At 42.2% G+C, this 12,789-nt stretch overlaps 4 protein-coding genes across 4 annotated transcripts; 2 read left to right on the plus strand and 2 right to left on the minus strand. All coding sequences in view use genetic code 12, as the record gives it.

The window, feature by feature from the left end:
* The first annotated feature begins 398 nt into the window (after nt 1–398).
* Nucleotides 399–1,523, plus strand: SAD2 (secondary alcohol dehydrogenase (SADH2)). Its single transcript, XM_001384719.1, has one exon. It carries the CDS (start codon nt 435–437, stop codon nt 1,443–1,445), a length of 1,011 nt encoding a protein of 336 aa, XP_001384756.2. The 5' UTR covers nt 399–434; the 3' UTR covers nt 1,446–1,523.
* Nucleotides 1,524–3,551: 2,028 nt separating this feature from the next.
* Nucleotides 3,552–5,465, plus strand: PTR2 (proton-dependent oligopeptide transporter, POT family; the record flags this gene model as incomplete). The annotated part of the gene is made up of 1 exon (XM_001384720.1): nt 3,552–5,465. One exon carries the CDS (start codon nt 3,552–3,554, stop codon nt 5,463–5,465), a length of 1,914 nt encoding a protein of 637 aa, XP_001384757.1.
* Nucleotides 5,466–6,267: 802 nt separating this feature from the next.
* PHO5 (secreted acid phosphatase) lies at nt 6,268–10,302 on the minus strand (the record flags this gene model as incomplete). The annotated part of the gene is made up of 2 exons (XM_001385071.1): nt 6,268–7,580; nt 10,218–10,302. The coding sequence occupies 2 exons, from the start codon at nt 10,300–10,302 to the stop codon at nt 6,268–6,270; spliced, it is 1,398 nt and encodes a 465-aa protein (XP_001385108.1).
* Nucleotides 10,303–10,965: 663 nt separating this feature from the next.
* PHO12 (acid phosphatase) lies at nt 10,966–12,360 on the minus strand (the record flags this gene model as incomplete). Its single annotated transcript, XM_001385072.1, has 1 exon — nt 10,966–12,360. One exon carries the CDS (start codon nt 12,358–12,360, stop codon nt 10,966–10,968), a length of 1,395 nt encoding a protein of 464 aa, XP_001385109.2.
* Nucleotides 12,361–12,789: the final 429 nt, after the last annotated feature.

Raw genomic sequence — 12,789 nt, forward strand, 5'->3', positions numbered from 1 at the left:
CCCCACAAAATGCGACTGTTTGGGATAGAGTTACCGGGCCATCCCCCATATAGCAGCTGAGCCAAAAAAAATAGGGATACTATACACGAAGAATCTCGGCCTGGCCATTGTCATACACCATTGTACAGGGGCTTTTTTAGTGCCCTACATCAGTTGGTGTAAGCAATTCAAAAGCTTACTGTGACCATGCATTGGAACGGGGTAGTGAAAAATTGTTGAATCAGGCTACTTCTGTCTAGACCGGGGAACCAGCATTTAAGGCAACCTCCCCGTCGTATATTGAGTTTATCATAGGGGTATAAGAGACGTACAGCCCCTAAGCAATATAAATAGAGACTATTCGAATATTTTGCCAAATGTTTTCTTCACGTACAGCACTCACTCACACTGCTGTCAAGCTAGGCTATTCTATCAGCAGAAATTTAGTTAGAGCAATGTCTATTCCTGCTACACAATATGGTTTCGTCTTCACCAAAAAGGACGGTTTAAAAATTCGCGAGAACATGCCTGTTCTCGAACCCAAGGCTGACCAAGTCTTGCTTAAAGTCGACGCAGTAGGATTGTGTCACTCCGACCTTCATGCCATCTACGACGGCTTCGACTTTGGTGACAATTACGTTATGGGCCACGAAATCGCCGGCACCATTGTCAAGAAGGGAGCCATGGTCGACTTTTGGGACCTAAACACCCGTGTTGCCTGTTTTGGTCCAAACTCCTGTGGCCATTGTCAACTTTGTCGTACTGGTTTTGAAAATGATTGTATCAATGTCGTCAACGGCTGGTTTGGATTAGGTAAAAACGGAGGCTACCAGCAATATTTGTTGGTTGAAAAGCCTCGTAATTTGGTTGCTATTCCAGACAACGTCGAGCTGTCCGATGCAGCTGCCATTACCGACGCTTTGTTGACCCCCTACCATGCCATGAGATTAGCTGGTGTTAGATCAGGCACGAAGCTCTTGCAAATTGGTGCTGGAGGATTGGGAGTAAATGGTATTCAGATTGCTAAAGCATTTGGAGCTCAAGTCACTGTTATCGACAAAAAGCCCGAGGCTGTAGACGTCGCTAAGAGCCTAGGCGCAGATGAAGTATATTCTGCACTTCCTGAATCAACCAGTCCGGGAAGTTTCGATGTTGCTATCGACTACGTTTCTACTCAAGGCACTTTCGACACTTGTCAAAAGTACGTCAGATCTAAGGGTAATATTGTTCCCGTTGGATTGGCCGCTCCAAGAATTTCGTTTAACTTGGGAGATTTGGCCCTTAGAGAAATCAATGTCCTTGGTAGCTTCTGGGGTACATCATCCGACTTGAAGGAATGTTTCGATTTGGTCAGCAAGGGCAAAGTCAAACCTAAGGTGACTGTTGCTCCATTGAAGCAATTGCCTGAATACATTGTCAAGTTACAGAATTCGGCCTACGAAGGTAGAGTCGTGTTCAAGCCATGATTGTCGAACCGAATTTCGGATTTTAAAAGCCTTAGGTTATGTAGCAAGCTACTCGAATGAACAAGAAATGATATTTACGATTACATATCGGATATGTAACTACATAAATGTAGGTGTATTGAGTAGTAGACGCATCCATATGGGCCGCTTCACGGCCCCATACTTCGCCTGCGGACTTTCAATGCTGTTGCCCGTACGTTCCGCTTCGACTTGAGTGCGCAAAGGACATTGTTAAGTGTTCGCGTTTCAAGTAAAATAATGTCCATATATGTGCCGAGCGTCGGTAGTGCAAATCTGCCAGATCTCCGATGATAGATACATCGTAGATTTAGCATTCCATAGTCATGTACGCCACCGCAGATTGCCTCACGAGACTATAATCATAATCAAGACGTAATTAGAAGGTTACAGTGACCAAAAAGGAAGAAAACGAGCTATCGGACAGCCAAACAACCAAAAATATAGGGCGTCTTACAATGCCGTGGAGTTTGCCAGTGCACCAGATGGAAAAATCTGACTGCAGATATTTTTTGATAAAATCCATAATTTTTCCGGCACCCTAACTGTTGAAGTAAAAAATATTTGTCATGCAAGTTTTTTTTTTGCCTCCCTCCATCTCGGTTGACTAAGAGAGTACTTTTGAACGGCATTGGTCGGACTATGGACTAACTGTGGCGGGGACCATTCATAACTTAAGCTATATGAAATTAGAAGCTATACCCATGCTAGTGACCGCAGATGCAAATAGCCTTATACTGTGGAGATCGGATAATTAATTAGAAATGACGTTAACTTCCAATTAACCGACTCTAAATAACCACCGTTAGAAAGAACTTTTTTATTATTGCCAAGTGCACCATTTCGTAATACAGTTACATCACTTAGTGTAGATTATCTTGGAAATTTCGTGGGGTTGGAATGGTACTGCGAAAAAGATCTCCCATGAAACAAGATAAGAGGTAGCACGCTCAGTACGTCATAGGTTCCGTATCAGTTGAGAGTACACTTGCGTGGAGGTCTCAATTCGGAAATATCCAGACGCATTCCATGCTTAAAGCGCAGATACTAACTCCATCAGTAAGAGTTGGGTCCTACGGCGTTTGTGAAGGATGCACATTTAGAACCATGCCACGAGCTGAAGGCAGACTGAAAGGGGGTGAAACGACGTAGGAATTATCGATGAATCTGGAAATGTAGGGGCATAAATCGTCTGACCTGCAAACACAATATTCTGGTTAAGGCACATGAAAGGCAGATTCTTATCAGCGTGATTTGACTGGAGCCAGAACAATGATTTATCGCACTCTATTGTCCTTCGGATTTCAACCACAGCGGGGCATCCTACGGTGGAACTTCTTGTCCGACGACTTTTCGGTGAAACTGACAATTTTTCTTAACTGCGTTGTTACGTATAAGGATACCGTGGAAAATACGTCAAACCTTCAAGTAGTCAAACAAGAAATTCATGACGAAACCAAGAAATTATGTCAATCGCCCGAGTGTAAGGTTGATAGGAACAATTGATAAGGGTACATCAAGTGGCTCCAATGCCAGGCCATAGATACCCTCCAAATATTTAAGAGATAATACGAACGCAAGCATTGTCAAATCGCCTTGTTGCGACTCACTTCCATGTCAGACTCAACAGCCTATCTCATCACCCAACCCAGCATTATTATTTATGCCTTCATGTACTTGCTCAACTGGTTCCGAAAAAGTAAAAAATTATTGGTGCCGCACCATAGTTAAGCTCGACTGAATGAACGTTTCTTTTTGTGGCAATCTCACTACTGTGTTATCGCGTAATGGATAATTTTTTATCAGAAGCCATCTTTTTTTGCAATTGACGTTGTACACAGGAAATCCAGCTGCAATTGCAAATCCCCAAACCTCGATATTAGGGAATGCCACTAAGTCCCACTAGCCTCCACCCAGATCTGGCTACGGATACTATCTCTGCAATATGTACGGCTTCAATTGGTTATCTTGAGTTTTTCGGCTTTTTGTTCATTCTCCAGAAATATAAAAGGAATCATATTTTCCCTTTGTTCTTGGATATTGTATTCTGTTGTTCCTTAGAGTTCTCTATTCTCATTAAGAAATATAATGTCAGACATTAAGAAGGCCAGCTCCTCGGAATCTCTCCAGGCTGTCGACGAAAAAATTGGCCACATCGCCATTAACGATATTGACAAAGAAATCTCCTCTGGTGACGACTACGATTTCAATGATGCAAACAACTACTCAACCCACTACGTTGATGAATTCAACCCAAAGGGTTTGAGAATCCCAACTGACGAAGAATCTGAAACCCTTAGAAGAATCTTGGGTAGAGCTTCTTACGCCTCTTACTTGATCTGTTTGTGTGAGTTGGCCGAAAGAGCCTCTTACTATTCGGTTACTGGTATCTTGTCTAACTTTATTCAAAGACCAATGCCAAAAGACTCTCCTCACGGATGGGGTGCTCCAGCTGATAGAAACTCGAGTGTTTCTGCTGGTGCTTTGGGCCAAGGTCTTCAAGCTGCTAACGCTCTTACCCTTTTGCTTACTTTCCTCGCTTACTGTGTTCCATTGTATGGTGGTTTCGTTGCTGATACCAGAATTGGTAAGTTCAAGGCTATTTGGGTTGGTGTTATTGCTGGTTTTGTTTCCCACGTTTTGTTCGTTATTGCTGCCATCCCATCTGTTCTTAAGCACGGTGATGCTGCTATGGCTCCAACCGTTCTTGCTATCATTACCTTAGCTTTCGGTACTGGTTTCATCAAGCCAAACTTGTTGCCTCTTCTTATGGACCAATACAGAGAAAAGACCGATGTCGTCAAAGTCTTGCCATCTGGTGAAAAGGTCATTGTCGATCGTCAAAAGACCTTGGAAAGAATGACTTTGATCTTCTACTGGGCTATTAACATTGGTGCTTTCTTCCAATTGGCCACTTCTTACTGTGAAAGAGACGTTGGTTTCTGGTTGGCTTTCTTCGTTCCTATTATTATGTACTTGGTCTTGCCAGTTGTCTTGGTCTTCTTGCAAAGCAGATTGGTCAGAGACTCTCCAAAGGGTTCTGTTCTTGAAACTGCTTGGAAGGTTACCAGAGTTACTTTCTCTAAAGGCTGGATCAGCAGATGGAGAAACAACACCTTGTGGGAATACGCCAAGCCATCTAACATGCTCGAAAGAGGTAGAGAATTCTACAACGAAAAGAAGAAGACACCAATCACCTGGGATGACCAATGGGTTTTGGACATTAAACAAACTGTCAACTCTTGTAAGATTTTCATCTACTTCCCAATCTTTAACTTGGCTGATGGTGGTATTGGATCTGTTCAAACCTCTCAAGCTGGTGCCATGACTACTAACGGTGTTCCAAACGATTTGTTCAACAATTTCAACCCATTGACGATTATTATCTTGATTCCAATTCTTGACTACATTGTATACCCAATCTTGAGAAAGTATAGAATTGAATTCCGTCCAGTTTGGAGAATTTGGCTTGGTTTCATTTTGGCTGGTTCTTCTCAAATCGCTGGTGCCATCATTCAATGGAAAGTTTACAAAACCTCGCCATGCGGTTACTACGCTACTACATGTGATGAATTTTCTCCATTGTCTGCTTGGCAAGATGTTTCTTTGTACATTCTTTCCGCTGCTGGTGAATGTTTTGCTATGACTACTGCTTACGAATTGGCCTACACTCGTTCTCCTCCACACATGAAGGGTCTTGTTATGGCTTTGTTCTTATTTACCTCTGCCATCTCTGCTGCCATTTCGCAGGCTATTACTCCAGCTTTGATTGACCCACACTTAATCTGGCCTTTCGCTGGTATTGCCATTGCTACTTTCATTGCTGCTTTCATGTTCGTTTACCAATTCAGAAACTTGCACAAGGAAATGGAAGAAGAAAGAATTATCAGAGAAGCTTTGGACCATTCTGAAAGAGACAGAGATCTCATCTCGCACGGTGGAATTGACAACGATAACAACTTGCAAGCCGTTACCTCCATCAAGTCTGCTGTTGGCAAATAAGCAAGCATGTTCTGCAAAATTCAATTCTCCTACGCATTTAATTCACATCATTACGTTACATTGGGCTAATTATTAATGTACAAATATTTAATATAATTTAATAGAACTTGTAAGTTTTAAGGATTGTTCATTGGTTCTAGTATTCACCTGAGTGCAAGTTCCGTTGAAAAGATTGTAGATTTCGGAAAAGTTGCCCAATTGAGCCGCGGATTAATTAGGTGTTGCTAAGGCTTCAGTTTCAGAATCTACTGTACCGAGCATATTTGTAAAATATTTGTAAGGAATTGCTTTTGTCAGACAGGAACCTCAAATATCACACAAATATCACACAAATATCTCGTTTCCACTTTATCATTTTGGTTAAATCCAGAGTGCCACAGCTTATCGTAAAAATTCTTCTCACTCATTGGCCATAATAGATTCCTTTCACATGAAGTTCAGACACGAACTGATAAATGCACGCTTGCAAGAAAAGCAACCAATAAGATGTAAATCACATATGAAAGCTATCATATCTTTTGAGCGAAAGCTTAGTCACACTGACTGAGGGAACTTTCATTGCTATATCCATTTCGGCGAAGAATTTGATTTGAAATATTATATCTAATTTTACGAGAAAAGAAACTTGCATATTATGGTTGTATGATAAACACATTTAAAAAATATTGTTAAAAGTCATTTTCTATTCAAAAATTCTAGATAAGGATAGAGATTGAAGACGAGCTTCAGTCTTGAAAAGGGGTATTCAAAGGTAGCGTAGACGAAGTAAAACTAAAAACTTTTCTCTTTTTTTGCACTTCAATTAGAAGTTACCAAGGGTGGCATTGTAGGTAACAGACTTGTAATCCCAGTAGAAGGAAACGTCCTGAGGAACGTCATCCTTGAGACCACATTGTTCTGGGAAGTCGACATCACCGATTCTGCTTTCGATGTATTCTTGGAACTTGGAAAATTCACAAGAGAAACCTGGACCGTCGGAACACTTTGGAATTGGGACAACAGAGTCGTTGATAATGTATCTGACATAGGAAGTACCATCGCAGCTGAACTTCTCAGTGTAGATTCTGGCACTTTGAGGAACAATCGACGAGTGGACGTATGGACTTGGGAATGGAACGTAGTCAGTTGGCAAATCAGAAGATGGTTCGACTATGCCCAAAGCAGAGTGGAAAATTTCCAAGTCAGTGTCGTGGGAGAAAGACAACCAGATCTTGTTCTCAGCTTCTTCATCCAACAACAAGGCCAATGAAGCATTTAACAATGTAGAACCAATTACCAAGGTAGCATTGTTACCTGGACCGTTGGAGTAGTAGTTTGAAAGGTCAGTGTGATAAGAGTTCTTGATGAATTCTTCATTGGTGAAGATGTCACAGAAAGGAGAGGCACCTCTGACGTTGATTTCATAGGCACACCATCCGAACAAGTAGCTGACGTCAGTGGCGGTCAAGTTCAAGCCTGGGTTTTCACCAACTAATCTCTTTTGGATGGTGTTCAAGTAAGAAGTGTTGTACTTGTTAACGACGTCGTTGTGGAGACTGGAGTTGTAGGTATTACAGGAGATTCTTGGGGTCAAAGAGTTGGCACCCTGATCAGCTTCTTCAGCGATAATGTTGTAGACGACGGTTTCACCTTCTTCGTAGTCTTCACCCAAGAAACCTCTGGCAAAGTAGTTAGAAGTCATGGCACATCTACCAGAGTTGGAGGTAAAGATTGGCAATGGTTCAGTTGAGTTTTCGTTGTACAACGAGTTGTACTTGGATCTGAAGTAGGCACCGTGTCTCAAAGCGTTAGTGGTACCGGAGTACAAACCTTGAGAGTTACCTGGAGTAGTTTCCTTTTCGTACAACTCCGAGTTTGGAACAAAGTACTCGTAGTCGTTAAGGAAAGCCAAGGAACCCTTGTAAGTGCCATTGTAGCTTTGGAACTTCTTCCAGATTGGTTCATAGTTCTTTCCATCACTCTGAGCTGGATAACGTTCACCGTGTCTGGAGAAAAGCTGTACTTGTTCATAGGTACATTGGTCAGGAAGATCGGTGTTGATACCAAAGCCGTTTCTCTGGACGTAAGGAGCAGAACCACCCAAAAACTTGACGACGTTGTATTGTTCAACGGCAGCTTGCTCTGGCTGAGCCAATTGCTGGTAGGCGTTTTGGGAGACCAACAACAAACCAGAGTTGATTAACTTAGAAGGGGCAACCATCTTTGCTGATTAAAGTATTACTGCGAAATTATTTTAGCGCCGAGAAGGATGTCAAGAAAAATCATAAGCTTGGCGACCTTGGCGACCTGGCATCCATATTTATAGTCATTTTTTCAACAGAACCGATGCTAAAAGGAGTCTCCGGGTCAAGTTGCAAAACAGCATTCTGCGCTCATATGTATTCTGTATTAGTTGCATCGTGGTTATGTGCATACATTTGGCAAGATGCACCTCCAAACCATGGAGACATGTGGACTGTATCCCCCATAAAATTGTCTGAATGCGGCCAGAACGCTTAGAGCTATTTTTGTGCTTTTCCCCCTTTTATTCATGGAAAAGGTACAGAAGCACCTGAATTTCCATAGAAGACATTAAGGAATCTTGCAAATGGCAAGCGATTGACAGTGCTGAAGCTGTGCTTAAAATGACTTGGTTCTCACTGTCTTTTCCTCGGATTTTCTTCTTACTTGCCGACGGCTCTGAACTTGACTCCTTTTCCAATATTCCGATATTCCAATATTCGTCTAAAACAATCTCAGTATATCATGACGAACCGTTATTCGGCCCGATTGGTGCTTTGTTTGACCAGTTTCAGATTAGCCCAAATTTTAAACATCCCCACGTGTAAACCCACTATATTGTTATTGCACCATTGTTCGCTTTGTATCCTTTCTTTTATGTAGCATCTGTAAAATTAGTTGCCTGTTTTGAACATTTTGACAGCCTATGTATGCATCTCAATACCAGAGTAACCACTTGTTGCAAATTGGCTGATCTGAGTAATTTATGATTTGGCTAGAGCGCTACAAGATGATCTCCTCGTTCGGTTGTTGTAACCCTGGCAAACCCACGATGCTTAATCAATGGGTAAAAGCAACTTTATTTAGGGCGGTTGGGCGATAAAATATTTGGTGCACAATGCGAAAGCGCGGGAATGCAAATTGCAACCGTTCAATATCGGCCATTGGAGGGACCAGCTCGTAATGAAAATGTCTCACAGCTAAGCAAAGGTCTTGCTGTACGCCATGACCACTTGTGTCCTATTAGTCGGAAGCAACTGCTGTAGATCCAAACAGTCCAAATGGTAGCTCTTTTCGTAGAACTGTGGCTACATGCAAGTTTCGGTGCCGTGCATGGCTGTGTTCACATACAATACAAAATCCTATCTCATACAAACTTTTATTGGAGAATTATCTACTCGCCTCTACATTCCTTTTTGATATCTCACGCTAAATACCTGAAGCCTGACACCTAAAGCTTGAGCTCCGCATTGTAGTCGACCTCGTTGTAGTCCCAGTAGAAAGTCAACTCCAGTGTCACGTTGGAGGCAATTCCACATTGTTGGGCGTAATTGAGCGTGCTCAATCTGTTGGTGACGTAAGCCTCATAGTCGTCAATTTTGCAACTAAAACCTGGACCAGTAGAACATCCTTTGATTGGCTTGACCGAGTCATTAATCACATATCTGACATAAGTGTCGCTGCCGCACTTATATTTTTCAGTATAGATTCTAGCAGCCTGAGGCACGATGTAGGCATGTACGTAGGTTCTCTCGAAATCAATGTGGTCAACAGGCAAGTCCTCCTTAGGAGTGTAGATACCCAAAGCACTCAAGAAATGATCAATATCCGTATCGTGAGTAAAAGACAACCAGACTTTATTTGAAGCACTCTCGTCCTTCAACAAACTCAAGGAAGCATTAAGTAAAACGGAACCAATAGGAGCAGTTAAGTTGTTTCCTGGTCCAGTAGTGTAGTATTTGTCCAAGTCGTTGGCATAACCATAGTAGACGAAGTCTTCATTGGTGAAGATATCACACACTGGAGATTGTCCCTTCACATTGATTTCGTAGGCGCAGTACTCAAACAACTGTTTGACATCCTTTTTCTTGATGTCAATATCCTTGTTGTCCTTCTTGAGTCTATCAACGATGTCCTGTAAGTAATCATCAGGAAATTGGTCTACCAAATCCTCATTGATATCTTCATTATAGTTGGTACAAGAGTCACCAGGAGTCAAGGAATTAGCACCTTGCGACTCTGCTTCCGCAATGGTGTTGATCTTGACCTTATCATCTTCCCATTGGTCTCCCAAGAAACCTCTAGCAAAGAATTCAGCGGAACGATGAACTCTGTTGGAGTTGGAAGTGAAGACAACCAAAGTGTCATTGGGGTTGAACAACGAGTTGTATCTCTTTCTGAAGTAAGCACCATGTCTCAACTGATTGGTGGTTCCAGCATAAGGACCCTCCGAGTTCTCTGGGGATGTTTCCAAAGCATATTGTGACTTATCTTCGACAAAGTATTTGTAATCGTTCAAGAAGGTAAGTGGACCCTTAAAGGTGGATTTCTGTTTGTTCAACTTATCTAAGACCTTTTCAAAGTCTTTGCCCTTGCTAAGAGTAGGAAATCTTTCGCCATGTCTGGACAACAATTGAACCTGCTCTAAAGTACATTGATCAGGAATAACAGAGTCGATACCGAAGCCGGGGCTTTGAATATAGGGAGCTGAGCCACCCAAAAATCTGATAAGATTGTACTGTTCGACTGAACCTTGTTGTGGGGTTGCAACGTCTTCGAAGACGGATTGGCCGACAAGAAGCAAGCCGTTGTTGATCAATTTGGAGATTGAAACCATTTTACTTGATAGACTGTACTTTTAGTTGATTTTGGAGATATTGTCTTACTTCCAACTCTGATTTCTATGCCCATAGACCTCCCTTTTATACTGTGGATATTCATTCATATGAATGGACAGTTTCACAAAATCCACCTAAATTCCCAATTGTTTAGCCGCCGACTAATTCAGAATCGTAGGGCGTCTAACTGGTGTGAAAGTGAATGTGCTCACGGTTCAAAGCGTTCCAATCGGTCAATAAAGTCTATTAGCCGATGAAATTCCGGCTGGAACTTGCACGGAAGATTTTGTGTTAACGGATAACCCAGTTGAGCTGCTGGAGTGGGCACCTCTTTCCTTGTATGGTTTGCACAGGAAGCTTGGTCAATGCTTGGCACGTCTTTTCTATTATGGTGATGATGCAATTGGTTTTCTTGTTCGAAACGTGGTGTCAATATTAGGCCTGTATCAATTTCCGCAACGGTTAAGGTACACAGAGAATTTAACCGAGATACGCTTCTTTTTTGGTTTTGGTAAGCATATGCATTCAAGCACATGTAAGATTATTTTTCACTGCAATTGGATATAATATTTTTGGGTAATAAATTGCAAAAAAGCAAAGCTAAATAACGGACGAAAATTCTATGAACAAATATATGTACACATTGCTCAGGGGTGATTGCCCTAGGCGACGATACGTTGAGCAGTAGCGTTGTAGTTAACTTCTGTGTAGTCCCAGTAGAAAGTCAACTCAGTTGGTACTCCTTCGGGTACTTTACAGTCCTTGACGATGTCGATGTCACCGATCCTGCTGTTGACGTACTTTTCGAAGTTGTCAAGACTACAAGAAAAGCCTGGACCATCAGCACAGTTCTTGACAGGAACAACGGCGTCGTTAACGATGAATCTGACATAGGTTTCGTTTCCGCAGGCTAATTTTTCGGTGACGAAGCGACCACCCATTGGGGTAATATCAACGTGGTGGTAGGTGTCTGTAAGTCTGACTCTGTCAAAAGGCAATGGCTCAACAGTGTCGAACAATCCCAATGCACTGGAGAATAGTTCAATATCGGTATCGTGTGTGAAGGTCAACCAGATCTTATTCTTGCTGCTGTCATCCTTCAACAAGGCCAAAGTGGCATTCAACTGGACGGAACCTGCGTGGACAGAGTGATCACCACCTGGACCAGAGGAGTAGTAGAAGTTTAAGTCGTTAGCGTAGCCATAGGTAACGTATTCATCTTGAGTAAAAATACCACAGAATGGAGAGTACCCCTTGCAGTCCATTTCATACGCACATATAGCGAACAACTGGTTGACATCCGAAGCAGTGACGTTCAAGCCAGGGTTAGCAGTGGTGAATCTGTCGACAATGTTGTTTAGGTAAGTATTTGGAAACTTGGCCACATCGGCAGCATGGGCACTACCATTATAGGCTGGACAGCCCCAACGTGGAACCAATGAGTTAAGGCCAAATGACTTGTCTTCATTCACAACAACTCTGTTGATAGTGTCATTGGAGAATGCGCTGCCGAGGAAACCTTCAGCAAAGAATTCAGCTGTCTGCTGAACTCTGGCTGAGGCAGCAATGAACAATGGGAGCTTCTCGTCGGCATCGAACAAGTCGTTGTACTTGGCTCTGAATCCGGAACCAGCTTTTACAGCATTGTCGTAACCAGTATATGGACCTGGGGAGTTAATGGGAGTGTTTTCGTACTCATACAAGTCTTCGTTTGGAACGTAGTATTCGTATTCGTTAAGAAAAGCTAAGTCTCCTTTGAATGTACCCTTGTACGATTGAAGCTTATCGACAACAGCCTTGTGACTCTGTCCGACAGACAAACCAGGGAATCTTTCACCGTGTCTCATGTACAATTGCACCAGCTCAACAGTACATTGATCGGGAGTGTCAGTAGAAATACCAAAACCAGGACCTTGAATATATGGACCAGCAGCAGCCAAGTATTTAACGATATTGAATTGTTGCTTCGAAGCCAACTCCGGAGAAGCGACATCGCTGAATTGGTTCTGAGGCGCAAATACGAGACCGGAGTAAAGAAGCTTAGAAATAGACACCATTGTATTCGGAAACGAGCGCTATATTGGGGTAAGTGGGCAATTGAAACTTTTTGATTCAATTCATCATTAATTCCACTTGAACAGGGAATTGCACTTGGTATTTATAGCCAAAGAAAGGAAACAACCCAAAAGACTTGGGCTGCACGTCGTATATAACCAACCACGATTGGGAAAATAGCAAATATCTACAGTATACAATTTGTGTGTAAACGGTATTATTGCTTGTATCTCACAATAGTAAAATTCCATATTTTTGGAAGCAAGTGATTATTCCTGTATGCGAAAATGATTCTAAGTATACTTACCGTTTCTCAATGGGGATACATGCAGCTATTTAGTCTGTCAGATGCAATACCCCTTAAGAATAGAAAGTCGAAACGGTGTTGGAAGAGAATTTTGCAATCAAGCAAACGGAAATGTAACTCGACA

This window comes from Scheffersomyces stipitis, chromosome 5 (genome assembly GCF_000209165.1).
Source record: "Scheffersomyces stipitis CBS 6054 chromosome 5, complete sequence".
NCBI classification, from domain to species: Eukaryota; Fungi; Ascomycota; class Pichiomycetes; order Serinales; family Debaryomycetaceae; genus Scheffersomyces; species Scheffersomyces stipitis.